Source organism: Heterodontus francisci, chromosome 17 (assembly GCF_036365525.1).
Source record: "Heterodontus francisci isolate sHetFra1 chromosome 17, sHetFra1.hap1, whole genome shotgun sequence".
In the NCBI taxonomy this organism is placed as follows: Eukaryota; Metazoa; Chordata; class Chondrichthyes; order Heterodontiformes; family Heterodontidae; genus Heterodontus; species Heterodontus francisci.
In genome coordinates this window covers 71,947,375-71,971,071 of record NC_090387.1, presented here as the reverse complement: position 1 = coordinate 71,971,071, position 23,697 = coordinate 71,947,375, and the positions used below count along the sequence as shown (strand labels likewise).

At 44.1% G+C, this 23,697-nt stretch overlaps 1 protein-coding gene across 3 annotated transcripts in view; it reads right to left on the bottom strand.

Moving 5' to 3' along the window:
* The window catches only part of LOC137379046 (guanine nucleotide-binding protein G(o) subunit alpha), a 254,296-nt gene that overhangs the window by 46,088 nt on the left and 184,511 nt on the right, over positions 1-23,697 (bottom strand). Inside the window, exons 5-6 of one of the 3 annotated variants that reach the window (XM_068049652.1) lie at positions 11,074-11,092; positions 3,074-3,168 (exon numbers count right to left, since the gene is read on the bottom strand). In XM_068049652.1, coding sequence (XP_067905753.1) covers positions 3,074-3,168; positions 11,074-11,092 — 114 coding nt within the window. Of the gene's footprint in view, positions 1-3,073; positions 3,235-11,073; positions 11,093-23,697 lie in introns of all 3 variants that reach the window. The other 2 variants (XM_068049653.1, XM_068049651.1) reach the window with 2 other exon arrangements.

The following is a 23,697-nucleotide window of genomic DNA, read 5'->3' as shown; positions in this document are numbered from 1 at the left end:
TGAAACAAATGCACTTCAGACCACCAGTCCCGCTGTGCTCCGTGCTTGCTCTTCCTCTTAGTCTTACTAGCCTTATTTACTAGTCCCCCCTCATTTATTTCACTTGATCAGAAACTTAACTTGACCAGCCATATAAACACTCTGGCTACAAGAGCAGGTCAGAGGCTGGGAATTCTGTGGTGAGTAACCCACCTCCTGACTCCCCAAATCCTGGCCACCATCTGCAAGGCACAAGTCAGGAGTGTGATGGAATACATTCCACTTGCCTGGATAAGTGCAGCTCCAACAATACTCAAGAGACTCGACACCATCTAGGACAAAGCAGCCCACTTGATTGGCACCCCATCCACCACCTTAAACATTCACTCCTTCCACCATCAGCGCACAGTGGCAGCAGTCTGTACCATATACAAGATGCACTGCAGCAACTCACAAGCCTCCTTCGACAGCACCTTCCAAACCAGCAACCTCTTCCATCTGGAAGAGCAAGAGCAGCAAATGCATGGGAACACTACCACTTGCAAGTTCCTCTCCAAGTCACACACCATCCTGACTTGGAACTATATCGCCGTTCCTTCACTGTCGCTGGGTTAAAAACCTAGAACTCCCTTCCTAACAGCACCTACACCACATGAACTGCAGTGGTTCAAGAAGGCAGCTCACCACCACCTTCTCAAGGGCAATTAGGGATGGGCAATAAATGCTGGCCTTGCCAGCGACGCCCACATCCCATGAAAGAATTTAAAAAATGTTAAAATATATAGGCCCTGAAATTCTGCCGGCTGAGATCCTGTTTGTTACACCACGACACCCAAACCCAATGGTTACCAGCAACACCGAACCTGCTGTAAGCGGGAGGCCACCCCTATTTCAATGAAGCAGGTGGGTGCGAGTGGCTACCCAATCTGCCAGAAAATCTGCATCCTGCTGTCACCTCAAACCCCCGAAACAGAGTCCAACAATGGTCTGAACAAACTAGCTGATTCAGGACATTCTTTTAAAATCATTTCTCCTGTGTCTACACCGAGGTTGTTCAACCTTTTTGGGCAGAGGGCCACATTATGATTTTTGCTCGGCCCAGGGGGCTGGTGAGCAAATTTCAAAAGATAAAGACATTAAAAATTTATCTTACTAACAAAAACAACAACAAATGTACATTTTTGTGAAGAAGCTTTAAATGAGAAGACTAATTTTTTGACTTACTTTCTTGTCACTATATTGAAAACTGATTTAGTGACATACCTGGCATTACTTTTGCTTGCATAAGTAGTCAATCTCTGCCCTCACACTTCATGTAGCAATGCAGAATATTCTGGACAGATGTCCATCTGTCAGGAAAGACCTTGATCTCTCTATCCCCGTCTCCCTGCACGCTCTCCCTGCATATCTTTGTCTCTGTTCCTCCACACCACCACCCCCACCCCCACCCCCCCCCCCCCACCCCCACCCCCACTCCCATCTCTAGGACTCGGGGACACAGATTGAAAGTTTTGGGCAAAAGATGCAGGGGGAATATGAGGAAGCATTGTTTTTACACAGTGTGTGGTAATGACCTGGAACTCGCTGCCCACAAGGGTGGTGGAAGTGGAGATGATCAATGACTTCAAGAGGAAGTTGGGTGGCCACCTGAGAGAAACAGACTTGCAGGGCTACGGGGATTGAGCCAGAGAGTGGGACTGACTGCAGAGCTCTGTGGAGAGCCAGCATGGGTTCAATGGACAGAATGGCCTCCTTCTGTGCCATAAGTAAATGACTCTATGACTCTTTCTCTCCCCTCCCGGGTCTCTCTGTTCTCCTCTGTTTGTATGTTTCTCTGTCCTTCTCTCCCTCACCCCTGTATCTCTGGTGTTCCCCACTCCCCATTCATTGCTCCCGCTCAGTGCTCCCCTCTCAGTGTTCCCCCACTCCCCGCTCAGTGTTCCCTGCAGCAGCCATTCCCACAACCAGATATTTACCATGCCTGTATTATTTAAGTTGGGGCGAGTGGAGACGGGAACCTGCCGAGTGTGCAAGATACAGGACATTTAATGAACCACGCGAAAGCAGCAGGGGTAGCTGATCCCAGGGCACCTGCGCCGCATTCCACCACTAACGTTGCCTGGGCAGCCCCTGTCAGTCGCAGGGACTGAACAATCACAGAGAGAGGCCCCTGCCCGTCAGACACAGGTCCCGCCTACACCCAGCACCTGACGTACATGGGAGTTGTCAATCAGAGCTGAGCTACAGGCAGTTTGGCGGGCCGGATGGAAACCTTCGGTGGGCTGGATTCTGGCCCGCGGGCCGTATGTTGGACAACCCTGGTGGAGATCCCTTGCCACTCCTACACCCCAGTGATGGAGCATATTCACACCCTTGTGGGCTGGTATGTTTCAACAGCACCATTACTATATTAGGTCCCTGCCCTTGATCATGGCCCCAGTTCGCCATTTGCCTCAATGGGTTGGCAAATGACCTGGTGTAATTGGGTCTCTGCTGTTTCTCTGGTGGTTCTGCCAGTCCACTGCCAGAGCTATGGTGGGAGACCAATGAACTCCTGAGGCAGTAATGTCTGCTGACTCCCTTATCCACTTGGTGCATTAACTCCTCAAAGTTCAACTTGTTAGTTGTTACCTCCATCCCATGTTGACCCTCTAAGTTCATATTTCTCCAAGTGTTTATTCCCTCCTTCAGGTCTGTTTGACCTATTATGTATATTAGGCCATTGGATTGTAGATCCCAGGTTTGTTTTGTCATTTTTTATAAACTGGTATTGCACTTGCCATTGTCTAAGCTTCAGGCACTATTCTTGTTTCCAATGAATTGTTAAAATACCAACGTGTGGCAGATTTTTCAGCCATTTCCCCAAATGCATAGTGCACAGTCCATCTGGGCCATGTATTGTTGTATTCTCATTTGGTGTCTTCAGGCTTTAACATGCTCCCTGAGTTCTGACCTGAAGATGAAGTTCCCACACCAGGTTGGCTACTAAAATATCTTCAATCCCTGGATCTGATGCCACTTGGCAAAGTAATCCCTGCAACACCCTGCTCAAAGATGAACCCTCCATGGACAATCCGTTCAGTTGTGTACTCACTATTGTGCAGAGTCGTTAAGCTGGTATTCACGGGAACGGCTGAAGCATTCCACCATCCCAGAATCTGTCCAAAGTCGTTTCATGGCAGACAGCAGCTCCGGGGAGAATGGCTCTGTATCCTCCATCCGACTCACTACGTCACACACCATTTTAGCATCAGCCTGTGGGAAATGAGAAAATGTGTCAGAACAAGACAGTAACAAACCCATCATGTCACTACATAGAACAGCAACAAGCCAAGCATGTCATGGCAAAGGACAGCAATGAGCCAATCATGTCAAGGCAAGCATCAACAACAAATCAATCCTGAAGTTATGAACTGTTGCAAAGCTATAGCTCCATGAGTGATGGCAACCCTCCAGAACCCTTCTAAAGTGAGTCTCCGCAGTGAGCAAACAACCACAGTCACTTTCCAGCCCACTGGTGGCAGTGTTACTGGATTATGATCAAAAGCAGGAATTCTGGCTGATTTTTCAGCCCCTAGCACAGCGATGTCAAGGCCAATTGTACAGCCCGAACATAGGACAGCCAACTCTGGGATCAACTTCTAGGACCTGCTGGTTCCTAAGGATTAATAACTACCACAGGCTGTGCTTTACTCAGTGAAACTTTGTTCATTTGTTTTTTAAGATGATTAGTGGAACAATTTTGGAGGATTAGAGCTGGTACATGGTCCATCAGTGACCTACCAAGACTGTGTCAGCTAGCTTGAGGCAGATGTTGCAGATGTCATACCGTACAGCATTGGGCTATAGAATTTCATCCACCAACTAGTCATGGGTGAGTTAGTGATTGGTCAGCTTTGCTGAGGTTACAAACTACATCATTACTGAAGTTATGAGCCCTCACAACCCTGATCCAGATCTTTCAGTGTTTCTCTACATTCTTGCTGCATCTATCTGTCCTACATTGAACCTAGAGTACAGGACCATGGCCAAACTGGTCTATGCTACTGTTTACATTTCACACAAGCCTCCTTCCACCTCTAATTAGCTTTCCCCACTATGCCCCCATTTCCCTCTATTCCCTTCTCCCTCATCTGTGCATAAAGCCTCCCTTTCAATATGTTAATGTATTCTGCTTCAAATATTCCATGTGGCAGTGAGTTCCACAGTCTCATCACTCTCTGTGTAAAAGAACTTGATTTCTTTGTGGATATCTTCAATTTATGAAACCTAGTCTGGGCTCACCCATAAGTGAAAACAGTCTCTCCACACCCACCCCATCAAACACCATCATTTTAAAGCTCCTCATCAGGTCTCCTCCTAGTCTTATATTTATTAAGTGCAGAAGTTTTTTTTTAGGGACAGGAAGAGGTCATTTGGCTCAACATGCCAATTAGTCAGAGTTGCTAGGGAAATATTGCAAAACTTTCCTATCACGGAGACCCCTACCTGCCAAGAATGAGGCACATTCATTTTGTCATATGAACATCAATTTTAAATTGTTGTTGGAATGGAGAGATGACTTGTTTAAAGTGATCAGCCATGGCTGGAAAAACATTTGCATACTAAGAGACAGTGCTTGGAGAGACAAAAGAATTGCTCACTGATCCAATTAACAGAGATTGGTCTGGGAAATGGTAATCCACATTTTGTGTAAGAGACAGCACTGTACTCCCCCACCAAAAGCTTTGAAATCCACAAACGGAGGAGTTTGTTTAAATAGTTAGTCACATGACTAATCTGCTGGCCAATTGGGAGTTTTGAATTGTGCTTACAGAACAGTTTAAAGACAGACTGCAGATTGCAACTGAACCTGGAATAAGAGAGCCTCTCTCCTGGCTGGCTCTCTCTCGCTTTCTCACAAACCTCCGGACCCACTGAAGTCGCTTAAACCTCAAAAGAGAAATGACTCCTACATGGAAACAAGTTAAAGTGTGCACTGGGCCCCAACGAACAGCAAGACTTACCAGCAACCAAAGACTCCACATTGAACTCAAAGGACTGTAAATACATCCAGCTATTGCCTCAAACTTTTCCCCTTTATTCTTTCTACTTTTTCTGTCTCTATCTGCATGTGTGTTTATCACGCATGCATGCTAGCGTGGTCGTGTCGCGTATTCATTCGCGTAGTCGTTAACCGAATTAGAGTTTAAGATGAATAAACTTCCACCTTTCTTGTTTAAATCTAAGAAAACCTGTTTGATTGATTTCTTTGCTTTACAATTGGAGCAGTGAACAAGGATTCACTGAGGGGGAGCTAAAAACAGTGTTTTAAAAATTAAACCCTGTTATGGTTAAACCAGACAAAGGCTGAAAGGGAACCCCAAGACCCCTTTCTCACCTGGTCATAATAGCACCCCTCACTGAGGATTTTAAAAAATCTCACATAACTTTATACTTGGAAAAAAAAACGTTTCATAAATGTTAATCAGAAGAAATTTGAATGTATCTTTGTTGTAGCTGGTCAAGGGTCGGAAAGGCTGCAGTCCAAATGTAGGGAGGTAATGTTAAGTTTATATATAACCTTGGTTAGACTATATTGGAGTATTGTGCTCAGTTCTGATCTCCATATTACAAAACGGACAGTGACTTACAAAGTAAATACCAGAAGTAAGAGGTTGTAACTGTAAGAAAAAACTGAACAGGCTGGGGCTCTTTTCTCCACAGAACAGAAGACTGAGAGGTAGCCTGATAGAGGTCTTTAAAATTCTGAACGGGTTCAGTAGAAGACGTTTCCATTTATGGGGAGTCCAAAACTAGGGGCCATAAATATAAGATAGTTACTAATAAATCTAATCGGGAATTCAGGAGAAACTTCTTAATCCTGCAGCGATCCCTTGGAGGGAGTCCATCTAAATGACACAGACCTCAGTGGATAAACGTGTGATATTAAAGGTAGCCCCATTGGTATCTTGATGGTTCATTGAGTTAGCACACTACTTGGTGTGGGGTACTGAGCAGTACAGACAGGTTTGATATCTGGTCTGGGTTAGTTGAAAAAGGTTAGTGATGGGGTCACTGCGATTAAAGTCAACCCCCCTAGGCTGGGAAAGGCGGAGAACTGCCCAATCATTGATCATTTCAGTGAAGCGTGCGTGCACCGGGACGTTGACAAGAACAGGAGTGGGCTCCAACGTGATGAACTGAACATCTTGCTGACACCCAGTGTGCAGGTCCTCGTGTAGAAAGCTATCACTTGGATGAGGTGGTCAAGGGCTGCTGATACCTGTGGAACCACAGGCAAGGAGGAGTCAGGAGAAGAAGGAGTTAAAGGAAGAAGTTACAATGTGAGAACACAACCCCACTGTCTTATTCGTCCCCTCCAGTCACTATCTTGTCGAGCTTGTCAACTGCGTGGGTTACTGTGGACAAACTAATTTTATCCTGGAATTTTCAATGGTTAAAATTTGGAACCAGGAGCCTTTTCAACTGATGAATGTGCAGAGGAATCCGTCTTCATGAAAAGCAATCAGTAAATGTTCATTTTCATGATGCAGTGTTGTGAATTGTATCAAAACATATCATTATATAGCCCGTTTATGACATAAACATTATCCACATTGCTTAAGATATAAATATGATGGGCATGAAAAAAAAACAGCTGCTCTATCAAGCCTGCTCCACACTCATCATGACTGGAGCATTAAGATCAGACACTTTCTACTCTCCCCACCCATCAGAGGCAGAAAAACAGAAAAAAACAATAAGGAGGAAAATCTCTAGGAAATTCCTCTCGGAGCACGTCATTCAGTCAAAACCAGTAGCGATCACATAGATAATGTATTCATTCTGTTAATCTAAAACAATAGTTCTTCTCCCAAATCTCCTGACACCTCAAAGCCTGTCCACCATTTTCAAGGCATGAGTCAGGAGTGTGATGGAATACGCCCCACTTGCCTGAATGAGTGCAGATCAAACAACATTCAAGGAGCTCGACACCATCCAGAAAAAGCAGCCCACTTGATTGGCACCCCATCCACCACCTTCAACATTCACTCCCTCCACCTGTGGTGCACGGTGGATGCAGTGTGTACCATCCACTAGGTGAACTACAGCGACTTGCCAAGGCTTCTGCGAATGCAACTTCCAAACCCACGAGCTCTATTGTCCAGAAGAACAAGGGCAGCAGACACATAGGAACACCACCAGTGACATGTTTCTCTCCAAGCCACAGACCATCCTGACTTGGAATTATATCGCTGTTCCTTCACTGTCGCTGGGTCAACATCGTGGAACTCCCTCCCTATCAGCACTGTACATGTACGACATGGACTGCAGTGGTTCACCACCACCTTCTCAAGGGTAATTAGAGATGGGAAATAAATGCTAGCCTTGCCAGTGACAACCACATCCAGTGAATGAAGAAAAAAAAAGGCCTTAAAACTTACATTAAAATTTTTAGTGAGGCTTTTGCAGCTCATATTGATTTCCATTCTGAAATTTTCTAGTGAATCTGCTTCCACCAGCTTTTCAGGCATAATAACTTGCCTTGTAAAAAAAAATCTCATCTCCTCTGGTTCCTTTGCTTACCAATCAAACCTCTTGCCAGTTTAAACAATTTCTCCCCATTTACTCTGTCAAAACCCCTTACAATTTTTGGTACATCTCTTCTGCCACAGCCACAGCTCTCCAGGGTTCAAAACTTAGCAAAATCCTAACTCTAGAAGGTGAGGGAAGCTCAGCCAATACTCCGACAGGTCAGACAGAACAGAAGAGATTCTGTTCAAGAGGTTGCCAATCTCTCGTTTGGACCAACGTGCAGTTCCTCAACATGACCACAAGGAGGAGTCAGAGCTCAGGGTTTAATGGCAGAGCAAACGGGAGCAGCCCTGGGAATGACCTCCATTTTGGCATTAGCTGGGAAAGCCTGGGATAAACTCTGACAGAGGCTGAAACTGAGCAGCAGCCACAGCTTATAACCAATCTGTGGAGCAGTACTAAAGCCACTGGTGCCAGGCTTGAGCTTTCATTACTTTTAGGTTCGGCCCATTTGCAGTATTTTCACATCTGTCCTGTGCCTGTTTCTGTTGATTGAGATGACCCAGGTGGTCTTAAACTAAACAGAACTGGCAACATCTGTGCTTATTTTAGAAGTGAGAGACAAGAAATAACGAGGCCTTCCAAAACCAGAATAAGCGAGTCTCACTTCAAGTGAGAAACACTCCCATCAGGTAAAAGATGACAACTAACTCACATTTGTTGATTTTATTTTTTCCAATTTTCACTCCTCGTCTCCTGAAGATGGTGAGTCTTGCTGGGGTGCGGTTCACAGGCTCTCTGGGGTCTGCCCAGGTGCCTATCAACTGTAGATGGCATCAGAGTAAAGCCCAATCCTGCCCTCACATAAGCTCCTGTTCCACATGAATTTTCTAAACCAGCTCAGAATCCGGAGCATTCTTCAACAGCATCTCCCAAAGCTGGGACCTCTACTGCAGCAGATGCATGGCAAAACCATCACCTCCAAGGCACACACTATCCTGACTTGGGCATATTTCTTACTTCATTGTCACTGTGTCAAAACCCTGGAGCTCCCTGACTAACAGCAGTTCAAGGCAGTGGCTCATCACCACCTTCTCAATGGCAATTAGGGATAGGCCTCACTCAGAATGATGTCCTGAGAATGGATAAAGAAAAGACTGAACTCAGCGTGATTTCTCTCCTGCCTGGCCCAGCGCCCTGAGGTACAGCTGTAGCATCATAAAGGGGCCCCTAGTTTAAATCAGCTGACATAGTGCAGACCAAATCAAAGCTGAGACCTCTCCTCGTTTAAATGGCTTTGTATTGCACCAGATGATATTTTTACCTAGTGGACCAGCAGAGGAGCCGAATCAGTAAATTTTCTGTATGCACAACACAGCCGATGGAGCAGAGGCTCGACCTTCAAAACACTGGCCTAGCCCCAATTCCCCGATATTAATGAATAAGAACGGTCAGGCTCACCTGAGGAGATCCAAACGAGATTCTCCACAGCACATGACAGGGTTATCAGGTAACATGCATTTCCATAATCTCAAGGTGCTTACAGGAGCATTATCAGCACCAAGCCACATAGGAAATATTAGGACAGGCTTAGTCAACGAGGAAAGTTTTAAGGAGTGTCATAAAGAAGGAGAGAGAGGTGGAGAGGTTTAGGGAGGAAATTTCTGAACTTAGGGCCAGTCAGCTGCCAATGGTGGAGTGATTAAAATGGAGGATGCACAAGAGGCCAAAATTGGAGGAACCCAGAGTTCTTGAATGATCTTATCAAATGGCGAAATGGCCTACTCCTGCTCCTAATTTGTATGTTCAAAGGTTTTAAGAGGTTACAGAGATAGGGAGGGGCAAGGCCATGGAGGGATTTGAAACCAAGAATGGGTCATGAAAAGCACAATATAAATTATAGTTCTTTATATAACTCATTATGATGGCGTTACTGTGCCGTATGTAATAATTATTTGATCCCCTGGCTGTGCACTCTCTCAGTGTAACTCTTACCCTTTCACAATATCCTTTCAGGGACCTGGTTGAGGAGGTGGACACCATTAAGAGCAGGAACCCCCTACAACTGGGATATCATCACCTGGAGCAGCTGGATAACAGTACCACCAGATGACGAACTGCTCATCCGACACAAACTTTTTTTTTATTCGTTTGGGGGATTTGGGGCATCACAGGCTATGACAGCATTTATTGCACATCCCTAATGGCCCTTGAGAAGGTGGTGGTGAGCCGCCTTCTTGAACCTCTGTAGTCCATCTGCTGCGGGTATACCCACAGTGCTGTTAGGAAGGGAGTTCCAGGATCTTGACCCTGTGACAGTGAAGAAATGGCGATATAGTTCCAAGTCAGGATGGTGTGTGGCTTGGAGGGGAACTTGCAGGTAGTGGTGTTCCCATGCATCTGCTACCCTTGCCCTTCTAGGTGGTAGAGATCATGGGTTTGGAAGGTGCTGTCTAAGGAGCCTTGTCAAGTTGCTGCAATGCATCTTGTATATGGCACACACTGCTGCCACTGTGCGCTGGTGGTGGAGGGAGTGAATGGTTAAGGTGGTGGATGGGGTGCAGATCAGGTGGGCTGCTTTGTCCTGGATGGCATCGAGCCTCTTGGGTGTTGTTGGAGCTGCACTCATCCAGGCAAGTGGAGAGTATTCCATCACACTCCTAACTTGTGCCTTGTAGATGGTGGACAGGCTTTGGGGAGTCAGGAGGTGGACTACTCACCACAAGATTCCTAGCCTCTGACCTGCTATAGTAGCCACAGTATTTATGCTCAGTTTCTGGTCAATGGTAACCCCCAGGAGATTAACTGGCAAACTCAAACTCATTGAGCCTGCCCTGAACTTCAGCAAAGTTCATCTAGTTGTGAGGAATAAATGGGATGTCTTGCTGTGGCAAATCATAAATATTGGTTTATTATGGTCATAAGGACAGTCTGCAGTGTAAGGGTAGACACCGAAAAGGTTGGTCTTAGTGAGGCAGACATACAGGAGCTGATTCTTAACTCGCTGCTCAAGAGCAATTAGCACTGCACTCCGACACCTTCACCACTCGCACCGTGCTCCACACACTGGAACCTTCAACACCACACACCGGCACACCTGCACCAGCATTTCCTCTACACGAATCACCATCACAAGACAAGCACAGACTGTGGTCCACGGTATTGGATGTTGAGCCAGAGAGAAGAGGACATCCATGTGCAGAGCCCTCTGATGTTCGCTTGTGTAGTTTACACTGGGGCACCCTCTTCAAGTGTAGTGAGCTGCAGGCACCAAAAGAAAGACAAAGTATATTCTTCCACTTTTTTGTGCGAGACAGGGAACTTAACCTTATTTTTTCTGTGAACTGATTTCAGGTGTTACATTTCTAATTAGATTTTAGGTCAAATTGCTTAAGGAACATAGCTGGCCTTTCACTCCTAACCCAGAGGCATAGATGGAATGTATTTTTCACCCTACATTTCACAGCTCAGTATCACCAAGGTCCTGCGTAGGAGTTTCAAAGCAAATATTGAAAGTTGTGATCAATATTTCTTCAGTACAGAACCATTCTTTGGTATTTTTTCCAGACAAAGTACTACATCTGGAAGAACAGCCCTCCCAAGCACCCACACCCGCCTGCAGCTCCGTCCCCACACCCACCCGCAGCTCCGTCCCCACACCCACCCGCAGCTCCATCCCCACACCCGCCTGCAGCTCTGTCCCCACACCCACCCGCAGCTCCGTCCCCACGCCCACTCACCCACCCGCAGCTCCGTCCCCACGCCCACCCGCAGCTCGTCCCCACACACCCACCCACCCGCAGCTCCATCCCCACACACCCACCCACCCGCAGCTCCATCTCCACACACCCACCCACCCACCCGCAGCTCCATCCCCACACCCACCTGCAGCTCCATCCCCACACACCCACCCACCCATGATGGGCTGGATTTTACAGTCAGCAACAAGAAACAATCATTCCTTCCACTTCCATTTGCCCATAGACCTTCTATGGAATTTTCCAATGGAATTTGCTGTAAATGAGACAGCCAAAAAGATACTAGCTCTGACAATGATGAATCTGTATGGGTAGAGCTGAGAAACACTAAGGGGCAAAAACGTTAGTGGTGGTTGTATATAAATCCCCAAACTGTAGTGGTGATGTTGGGAATGGCATTAAACAGGAAATTAGAGATGCATGCGATAAAGGAACATCTGTAATTATGGGTGACTTTCATCTGCATACAGATTGGGTAAATCAAATTAGTCACAATACCGTAGAGGAGAAATTATTGGAGTGTATACGGGATGGTTTTCTGGATCAATACGTTGAGGAACCAACTAGAGAACAGTCCATCCTAGAATGGGTATTGTGTAATGAGAGAGGAATAATTGACAATCTAGTGGTGCGAGATCCCTTGAGGACGAGCGACCATAATATGATAGAATTCTTCATCAAGACGGAGAGTGACATAGTTGATTCTGAGACAAGGGTCCTGAATCTTAGTAAAGGAAACTACGAAGGTATGAGGCGCGAGTTGGCCATGACGGATTGGGAAACGTTACTTAAAGGGATGACGGTGGATAGGCAAACATTTAAAGAGCACATGGATGAACTGCAACAATTGTTTATCTCTGTCTGGCGCAAAAATAAAACGGAAAAGGTAGCCAAACCATGGCTTAGAAGGGGAATTAGAGATAGCGTTAGATCCAAGGACGAGGCATATGAAGTTGCCAGGAAAAACAACAGACCTGAGGACTGGGAGCAGTTTAGAATTCAGCAAAGGAGGACCAAAGGATTGATTAAGAAGGGGAAAATAGAGTACGAGAGTAAGCTTGTGGGGAACATAAAAACTGACTGTAAAAGTTTCTATAGGTATGTGAAGATTGGTGAAGACAAATGTAGATCTCTTACAGTAAGAAACAGGGGAATTTATTATGGGGAATAAAGAAATGACTGACCAACTACATGTATACTTTGGTTCTGTCTTCACAAAGGAGGACACAAATATCATACCAGAAATGTTGGGGAACACAGGGCTTAGTGAGAGAGAGGAACTGAAACAAATCAGTATTAGTCGAGAAATGGTGTTGGGGAAATTGATGGGATTGAAGGCCGATAAATCCGCAGGGCCTGATGGTATGCATCCCAGAGTACTTAAGGAAGTGGCCCTACAAATAGTGGATGCATTGGTGGTCATCTTCCAAGATTCTATAGACTCTGGAACAGTTCCTACAGATTGGAGGGTAGCTAATGTAACCCCACTATTTGGAAAGGGAGGTAGAGAGAAAGCTGGGAATTATAGACCAGTCAGCCTGACGTTGGTAGTGGGGAAAATTCTACAGTCCATTATCAAAGATTTTATAGCAGAGCACTTAGAGAACAGTGGTAGAATCGGGCAGAGTCAGCATGGATTTACGAAAGGGAAATCATGCTTGACAAATCTACTAGAATTCTTCAAGGCTGTAACTAGTAGAGTTGATGAGGGGGAGCCAGTGGATGTGGTTTATTTGGACTTTCAGAAAGCTTTCGACAAAGTCCCACATAAGTGATTAGCATGTAAAATTAAAGCGCATGGGATCGGGGGTAGTGTATTGCGATGGACAGAAAATTGGTTGGCGGACAGGAAACAAAGAGTAGGGATAAATGGGTTTTTCCGAATGGCAGGCAGTGACAAGTGGGGTACCGCAGGGATCGATGCTAGGACCCCAGCTATTCACAATATACATTAATGGTTTAGCTGAGGGAACTAAATGTAATATCTCCAAATTTGCAGATGACACAAAACTGGGTGGGAGGGTGAGTTGTGAGGAGGATGCAGAGAGGCTTCATGGTGATTTGGACAAGTTGAGTGAGTGGGCTAATGCATGGCAGATGCAGTATAATGTGGATAAATGTGAGGTTATCCACTTTGGTAGCAAAACCAGGAAGGCAGATTATTATCTGAACGGCTATAAACTGAGAAAGGGGAATATGCAGCGAGACCTGGGTGTTCTCATACACCAGTCGCTGAAGGTAAGCATGCAGGTGCAACAGACGGTAAAAAAGACAAATGGTATGTTGGCCATTATAGCAAGAGGATTCAAGTACAGGAGCAGGGATGTCTTGCTGCAATTATACAGGGCCTTGGTGAGGCCACACCTGGAATATTGTGTGCAGTTTTGGTCTCCTTATCTGAGGAAGGATGTTCTTGCGATAGAGGGAGTGCAGTGAAGGTTTACCAGACTGATTCCTGGGATGGTGGGACTGATGTATGAGGAGAGATTGAGTCAGTTAGGATTATATTTGCTGGAGTTCAGAAGAGTGAGGGGGGATCTCATAGAAACCTATAAAATTCTAACTGGACCTGACAGGGTAGATGCAGGAAGGATGTTCCCGATGGTGGGGGAGTCCAGAACCAGGGCTCAGAGTCTAAAGATATGGGGTAAACATTTCATGACTGAGATAAGGAGAAATTTCTTCACCCAGAGAGTGGTGAGCCTGTGGAATTCGCTACCACAGAAAGCAGTTGAGGCCAAAACATTGTATGTTTTCAAGAAGGAGTTAGATATAGCTCTTGGGGCAAAAGGGATCAAAGGGTATGGGGCGAAAGCGGGAACAGGCTACTGAGTTGGATGATCAGCCATGATCATAATGAATGGTGGGGCAGGCTTGAAGGGCCAAATGGCCTATTCCTGCCCCTATTTTCTGTGTTTCTATGTAAAAAGAACAGAGTCCTCTACAGTACATCTGGAACCTGAGTAAACGGGACAAAAATCTGTATGTCTCTTTAACCACAGATTGAAGAATCATTAATGAGCAGCCCTGAGTCTGAATCAGGAAGTATAAGTTAGAATACTGAATTCAATGTCAAATGAGGCACAGAAAGTGAAAAAGAGGGAAAGAAAGATGTGATTAGAGAAATTGATTAGACAAAAGAAAAAAGTTAAAAAGTGATTACGATTTTTAAAGCCTCCAATGATAAGTAAAATCTGAAGGAATGAAACTCCACACTCCTAAAAGTTAACTTTAAATGAAAAAGAAGTCATTTAGCAGTCGTTATGACTTACCACACTGTTAAAAGGGTATTTAGACTGGAATGGACAAGACCTAACATTTTCTGACGAGCTTAATTCCTACCTCTGAGGTAAATGCAGCAACATCATGCCATTCAATGTATTTGAATGGTGCATCAGATGTGGATGTGAAAAGGACGTTTCCCCTTGTGGGAGAATCTGGAACTAGGGTCACTGTTTAAAAATAAGGGATTGCCCATTTAAGACAGAGCTGAGGGAAAATTTTTTCTCTGAGGGTTGTGAGTCTTTGGAATTCTTTTCCTCAACAGGCAGTGGAAGCAGAGTCTTTGAATATTTTTAGGACAGAGGTAGATAGATTCTTGATAAGCAAGCAGGTGGAAGGTTATCGGGGGTAGGTGGAAATGTGGAATAATCAGTTCAGCCATAAACTTATTTAATGGCTGAGCAGGCTCGAAGGGCCAAGTGGCCTACTCCTGCTCCTAATTCATATGTTCGTATGGCGAGATACCATTATAGCAGTCGAGCATCTTGAACAGCAACTTCTGAACTTCCACACTTAACCGCATGTGTGGTCATCAGAAGCTAATGTCGCGTTCCACATAAATAACAGTCAGCACCGTTAGCCTCTCGCTGCTATTTTACAGCAAAATACGGCTCATTGATGTCTGTCCACACACATGCACCTCTTGTGAAGGCCAAAACTGAAGATGGAGAGGATAGAGGTGGAGGGAACTGTGGTTGGGATTGTGATTTGGGAAGAATGGGACGATGCCCATAACACACACTCCCAATTAATATCAAACAGTTCATCATGGAATTTCACAAAATTTCAAAGTCAAACATTCTGAAAGCAAAGTAACACAAACTCCGGGAACAACTTGGAATAAAGTAAGGAGTGAATATTTACAGTTAGTTATGCAAGTCACAGATTATCCAACCTAAATATAGAATAAGAATAAAGTGGTCTGTTTACAGACAAATTACACCACACACTTCATGCAGTGTTAAGCAAACTACAGTGATAAGCAAGAGTCAGCCAACGGTCAGTTATTTCTTGAACACAAGCCAAATACTGAGGAAGCAGTGGGGGAAGCTAATCAAACACCAGGGAGACAGCAAGGGCATTGGGGGAAATGAAGGGAGCTCATGGCAAAAGTTAGGCAGTGTTCAAGTCTGTATGAATGTACAGAACAAGTAAAGGAGAATAAAAATAAAAGTAAGGCACAATTAATTGGAATATTGGAAAAAAAGCTTCCTAACTACTCAAATTCAGTGAAACTAAAGACATATAAAATAGATCAGATGCAAGGCCCCAATGAATCCTTAATAAAGAACTCCTTTCACCGTTTAATGACGCCTTGTCAAACTGAGCTGGATTTCACACTATGGAAGTTAAGCCCTTGGGCCTGAAAATGCACAGGTGCCCTCCAACCGTGACTATGGGAAATAGACTGGAACTGGAATAGGCCAGATCTCACCTGTGCTCTAAGTTCCTGTGGGACCTTGTATGGTGTAGAACCTTGGTGGCAGAGGGGGCAGGAGACTCCCAGGCCGGGATATACCCTCAGCCCCAGTCTGTCAGAGCCCTGCTGTTTAAATGCCAGTTGGTACATCCAACTAGAAGAGGGGTGGCGACCATGATCCTGGCAGGGGTCGGACCCACTTTGGGTCTACAAAGTAGGAACAGTAAGCCATTCGGCCCCTCAAACCTGCTCTGCCATTTGATAAGATCATGTCTAATCGATTGTGGCCTCAATTCTACTTTCCTGTCTACCTGCTATAACCTTTGACTCCCTTGTCAATCAGGAATCTATCTATCGAACTCAATCTATCTTTCACAGCCTTAAAAATATTCAATGACCCTGCCTGTACTGCTCTCTGTGGAAGAGAATTCCACAGAATAACAACCAACAGAGAAAAAATTCTCCTCATCGCCGTCTTAAATGGGAGACCCCTAATTTTTAAACTGTGTCTCCTAGTTGAAGTCTCTCCCATTAGGGGAAACATCCTTTCAGCATCCATCCTGTCAAGTCCCCTCAGGATCTAATATGTTTCAGTAAGATCACCTCTCATTCTTCTAAACTCCAATGGGTAGAGGCCCAACCTGTCCAACCTTTCTTCATAAGATAGCCCCCTCATCCCAGGAATCAGTCGAGTGAACTTTCTCTGACCTGCTTCTAATGCAATTATATCCTTTCTCAAGTACGGAGACCAAACCTGTATGCAGTAATCCAGATGGGGTCTCACCTACGCCCTGTACAACTGCAGCAAAACATCCCTTTTATATTCTCTTCTCCTTACAATAAACGACAACATTCCATTTTCCTTCCTAATTACTTGCTGTGCCTGCATACTAACTTTTTGTGAATCATGTACCACAACACCCAGATCCCTCTGTATCAGAATTCTGCAACCTCTCTCCATTTAAATATACTGATTTTCTATTGTTCCTTACAAAGTGGATACGTTCACATTTTCCCACATTATACTCCATCTGCCAAATTTTTGCCCACTCACTTAACCTATCTATATCCCTTTGCAGACTCCTTATGTCCTCTTCACAACTTACTCTTCTAACTTTGTGTCATCAGCAAATTTAGCAACCATACATTCAGTCCCTTCATCCAAGTCATTGATGTAGATTGTAAATAGTTGAGACGCTCCGCTAGTTACAGCTTGCCAACCCGAAAATGCCCCATTTAATGCTACTATCTGCTTCCTGTTAGCTAACCAATCCTCTATCCACGCTATTACGTTATCCTCTTTCCATGCTAATATGTTACCCCCTACACCATAAGCTCTTATTTTGCATAGTAACCTTTGATGTGACACCTTATCAAATGCCTTTTGGAAATCCAAATACACCACTTCTACAGGTTCCCCTTCATCCAACTTGCTTGTTACTTCCTCGCAGACTCTAATAAATTAGTCAAACACGATTTCCCTTTCACAAAACCTTGTTGAATCTGCCTGATCGCATTAAGAGTTTTTAAGTGCCCTGCTATAACCTCCTTAATAATAGATTCTAGCATTTTCACAATGACAGATGTTAGGCTAACTGGCCTGTAGTTTCCTGCTTTCTGTCTCCCTCCTTTCTTGAATAGAGGAGTTACATTCACTATTTTCCAATCTGATTGGACCTTTCCAGAATCTGGGGAATTTTGGAAACAACAACCAATGCATCTACTATCTCAGCAGCTTTGAAGACCCTAGGATACAGGCCATCAGGTCCTGGCAACTTGTCAGTTTTTAGTTCTAACAGATTTCTCAGTACCCTTTCCCTGGTGATCGTAATTGTTTTAAGTTCCTCTCTCCCTTTCACCTACTGATTTACAAGTATTTCTGGGATGTTATTTGTGTCTTCCACAGTGAAGACAGACACAAAATATCTGTTCGATGCTTCTGCAATTTCCTCATTTCCCATTAATTCCCCAAACTCACTCTCTCTCTCGAGGTCCAACACTCACTTTAGTTACTCTTTTTTAGATACCTGTGGAAAATCTTACTGTCCATTTTAATATTTCCAGCTAGCTTTCTAATACTCATTCATTATTTTTTCATCAATTTTGCTGGTTTTTAAATTCTGTCCAATCTTCTGACCTATCACTTATCTTTGCAGAATTGTATGCTTTTTCTTTCAATTTGACCCCTGACAATTTGCAGAGGTTTTTGGCAGAGAGTGGGGTGAGGTGGCAGGCAACACTCCCATCCAGCCTAAGGCTGGATTTACCAGAGTTTGGGTCACAAAGGGGGCTAAGGTGCACCTCTAGTGACAGTTGTGGCTCAGTGATAGCACTCTTGCCTCTGAGTCAGAAGGTTGTGGTTCAAGTCCCATTTCACAGAGTGGAGCACAAAAATCCAGGCTGACATTGCACTGCAGTACTGGCGGAGTGCTGCACTGTTGGGGTCATCATCACATTGCTGTTTCTGGGACATTGCTGTGTGCAAGTTGGCTGCTGGTGTTTTTCTTATATGACAGTAGTGCTCTCGGATCTGAGGTCGTGAGAAGTGCTATATAAATGCAATTCCTTTTCTTAAAAAAAGTTGTGGGCATCCACCCAGCAGCCCCAATATAATCAGGTGCCTTCCCCAGACCCTGCATGCCCAGTCATGGCCAAGTGACAGAGTCATGCAACACTGCAACGCCCAGTGTGACGTCTGGAGAAGCGGAGGTGGTGCTGAATGGGGTGATAGTGAGGGACATGGCTCTGCAGTTCTCTTCATGGTTCTCTGTCTATATGGCAGCATTGGAGGCAGAGGAAGAGGGTCCCAGAATACCATCTGCTGGTCCTTGGTATCCTTGCAAAGGTTGGTGCAGCTCCTCACCCGACTCACTCATGACCTGGAGCCAGTTCGCATGTTCACTATCAGGAAGCTGGGCTTTGCCTGTAAATGTCAGTGGTAGGGTGTCAGCAACTTGGCACAGTCTGCCTCTGGCACACCCTGACCCGACAGAAAGCACCCATTCATTGCCCCACCACCTCCAAAAAATAAGTGCTTGGAAATTCCCAGTGGGAAACTGTCACACAGGCCCTCATCTGCCAAGCATGAGGCATATTAATTTTGCCACATGGACATTAAATTTCAAACTGTCGCTGAAGTGAAGAAAGGACGTGTTTTAGAAAATTGCCAGATCTTGGCTGGAAAGACATTTGTATATTAACAGACAGTGTTTGGAAGGGCAAAGCAGCCATTCCCTGACACATTCAACCTATAATGGACCCTTGGCTGGAAAGACATTTGCATATTAACACACAGTGCTTGGAAAGGACAAAGGACCATTCCCTGACACATTCAACCCACAATGGACTTTTGATCACCAGACGTTGAAGGTGGGGGAGCTCGTATTCCAGGTTCACTGCTAAGATGGCCAAATACACAAACAAAGATGGTCAAACCAGCTAGTCACATGACTAACCTGCTGGGCAACCTGAGTTTTTTGAATTTGTACAAACAATTTGGGCAGAGAGCTGAATGCTCCAGGACTTAGAAGATCTCTCCTGGCTGGCTCGCCACAGCCTCTCCTGTCTGTCTGCTCCCTTCTCTTTCTCACAGAACTCCAAATTCACTGAAGACACATGAACCCCAAGAGAGAAAAGTCTCCTACAGCGAGAAAGGTTTAAGAATAATACTGGGCCCCAACAAAAAGCAAGACCTACCTACAATAAAGGATTCTACAGTGAGCTCGAAGAACCATAACACAAAAAACCTTCTCAGATATTGCCTCAAACTTTTCCAACTTTATTTCTTCTGTTTTCTTTCTGTCTCCATGTACATGTGTGTATCGCATGTACATGCTAGCGAGCGTGGGCGCATCGTGTATCCGTAGGCGTTAACTGAATTAGAGTTTAAGTTTAATAAAATTTCACTTTTCTTCTTTAAACCTGAGAAAACCTGTTGTGCTGGTTTCTTTGCATTATAATTTGAAAGCAGTGAAAAAGGATTCACCAAGGGGCAGCTAAAAACATGGTGCGTTTAAAATTGAACCCTGTTACAGTAAGACCAGGTGAAGGCTGAGAGGGAACCCTAAACACCTTTCTCACCTGATCATAACAGAAACCTACAGTTCCAATTGTAAGCAACAGAAAATTAACTATAACCGACAAAGAGCCTCCTGAAGAAATAAGTGGAAACAAGATTAAAAAAAGTTCAGAAATAGATTTAACATGCTGCTCCAGATCTTACAATACAATTCTGTCAAAGCACTCCTGCAAATGGCAAATGTATTTCTTATAGGAAGACGGATAACAAAGTCCTACATCAGTGTGAGCACCAGGAAATTGTGCAAAGATTTAAATTTTAATAGAATTAACAGCACACTGGCAGGTATTTTTGGCTCCAGTATAAAACCCAACCGGAAAAATCAAATGTTGCGCTGAAAGGTGGAAAATGTGGCCTTTAATGGATCGTTTTCTGATCTGTTTAGCTCAATTGGATCCAATCAGAAAATGTACCCTGTCAAATAAAAGCACGGGCATGATGCATGGCCACTTCTAAAAATAAATCGGATTAAACATTGCACAGGATATGTACAGGAGGTATTTGTTTATGAAAGTGGATAGGTAGGATTCATACATCTCGAAAAAAAACACACATGACAGTCTAAGACTGTGACATGCTTGAAAACGCACCTGCAACTGTTTCCTCTGGCAGGAACATTGGTAACCAGAAGACATAGGTTTAAAATAATTGGCAAAACCAAATAATTGGAGGTGAGGTGGGGAGAATTTTTTCATGCAGCGAGTTGAGAGATCTGAAATGTACTGCCTAAAAGGGTGATGGAAGCAGATTCAGTAGTAACTTTCAAAAGGGAATTGGAGCTCTACTTAAAAAGGTAACAATTGGTAGGGTTATGGGGAATGAGCTGGGGACTAATTGGAAAGCTCTTTTGAAAGAGCCGGCACCATCATGATGAGTCAAATGGCCTCCTTCGGTGTTGTATTATTCTATGATTCTAACACTGGTATTTTCAGACAACACCAGACAACATTGTTTGAATGTAGACAATGAGAAAAGACTATCAATTTCAAAAATGCAAAATATTTTTGAGCAGAAAGGAACAAGAATAGTTCAAAATGATAGAGCAGATTTGTAAAACCTTACTGTGCATGTGCGGGAGTACCTTTTAAAAAGCAAACAGCTTTTTTTTTTGGTGTTTTGAAACACGGCCAAGTAACTCAGCAGGCCTAACGAATGCAGGCACAAAATGCACGCCCATCCACCTGGTCTTCACGTTGTTTAAAAATTTTATACGGTATGCAGCTTAACCATGTTTAATTATGCATCCCCCACACGTTTGCACTGAGGAACATCAGTTACATTGACAGTTTTATCATTGTTGTGCAGTTTGTTTTCAGTTTTATTGCCCTAAAAGGTTTGTAGGTTTTGTCTTGGAATGTCGACAAAATTTGAATGAATAAAAAACGCACTGCTTGCTGCAGCTTCAACAGGTAATTCAGCAAACAAAATGCCTATGCTGTAAGTAGGTAAGTAAAGTGGTGTGAGCCTTGGAATACTGAGCCAGATGGCTGTATACTGGCTCCAAGGGTAATGGGATCTTGTGGATGGAACCTGTTGTGCCTTCAGAGGAAGGCTGTAATATAAAACAAAGCACTACACAGGCTTCCAGAGGCACAGGATACCACCTGGCATTGGGGTGTGTCTCTTTACCTCCGGACACAAATGCAATGGCTGGCTTTGAGTGTCTCAGTGTACAGTGGCTCAGTCCTTGGTTAGTGTCATTATGGACTATATCATATCTCTGGCAACACATAGCTTGACTGATCTCAAATAGGCAGATGAGGGTGACTTCAGAGCACTCAGCAACACACTAATAAATCACCTATAATTGTGCAAAGATGAGCGACAGGCCAGATGATTGGTCAGAATATAAATAATGGCAGAGAATGACTAAAAGGTTAATCAGGAGAAGGAAATTAGAGTATGAGAGGAAGCTAGCTAGAAATGTAAAAATACATAGCAAGGGTTTCTACAGGTATTTAAAAAGAAAAAGAGTAAGTAAAGTGAGTGTTGGTCCTCTGGAGAGTGAGAATGGGGAGTTAATAGTAGATAAAAAGGAAATGGCAGATGAAATGAACAAATATTTTGCTTTTGTCTTCACGAAACACGATACAAAAAACGTTCCAGTAATAGCTGTAAATCAGGAGGTGGATGGAAGAGAGGAACTTGGTGAAAGTTGGTGAAAGGAACTTAAAAGCTTCTACAGATATGTCAAAAGGAAACTTTTGGTTAAGACAAATGTGGGTCCATTACAGACAGAGTTAAGAGAATTTATAATGGGAAATAGAGAAATGGCAGAGAAGCTAAATGACTAATTTGTGTCTGTCATCACCGAGGAAGATGCAAGAAATCTCCCAGAATTAGAGATCCAAGGGACTAGGGAGAATGAGGAATTGAAGGAGATCAGTATTAGCAAGAAGGTTGTATTGGAGAAATTAATGGGGCTGAAGGCTGATAAATCCCCAGCACCTGATATTCTACATCCGTGTTGAAAGAGGTAGCTATAGAGATAGTGGATGCATGGGTGATCATCTTCCAAAATTCTACAGATTCTGGAGCGGTTCCTGCAGATTGGAAGGTCACAAATGTCACCTCACTATTTAAGAAGGGAGGGAAAGACAAAACAGGTAATCAGACATTGGGAAAATGCTAGAATCTATTCTAAAGGATATGATAAATGGACACTTGGAAAATAATGATCTGATTGGGCATAGTCAACATGGATTTATGAATGGTAAATCATGTTTGACGAATCTGTTGGAGTTTTTTTGAGGATGTTACTGACAGAATTAATAAAGGGGAGTCAGTGGACGTAGTATACTTGAATTTTCAGAAGGCTTTTGATAAAGTCCCCCACAGGAGGTTGGTTAGCAAAATTAAAGCACATGGGATAGGAGGTAATATACTGGCATGGATTAAGGATTGGTTAACAGGCAGAAAGCAGAGAGTAAGAATAAATGGGTCATTCTCGCATTGGCAGGCTGTGACTAGTGGGGTACCGCAGGGATCAGTGCTTGGGCCCCAGCTGCTCATCGTATATATCAATGAGTTGGATGTGGGGACCAAATGTAGTATTTCCAAGTTCACGGATGACACAAAACTAGGTGGGAATGTGTGTTGTGAGAAGATGCAAAGCAGCTTCAAGGGGATTTGGACAGACATAGTGAGTGGGCAAGAACGTGGCAGATGGAATATAATGTGGAAAAATGTGAGGTTATCTACTTTGGTAGGAGGAATAGATGTGCAGACTATTTTTTAAATGGTAAGTGATTAGAAAGTGTAGATGTACAAAGGGACCTGGGTGTCCTTGTCAATAAATCACTGAAAGCTAACATGCAGGTGCAGAAGCAATTAGGAAGGCTAATGGTATGTTAGCCTTTAACGCAAGAGGATTTAAGTACAGGAGTAGTGAAGTCTTGCTTCAATTGTATAGAACCTTGGTTAGACTGCACCTGGAGTACTGTGTGCAGTTTTGGTCCCCTTACCTTAGGAAGGATATTATTGCCATAGAGGAAGTGCAACAAAGGTTCACCAGACTTGTTCCTGGGATGGCGGGACAGTCCTATGAACAGAGATTGGGGAAACTGGGCCTGTATTCTCTAGCATTTCAAAGAATGAGAGGTGATCTAGTTGAAACCTACAAAATACTTAAAGGGATAGACAGGGTAGATGCAGCTAAGATA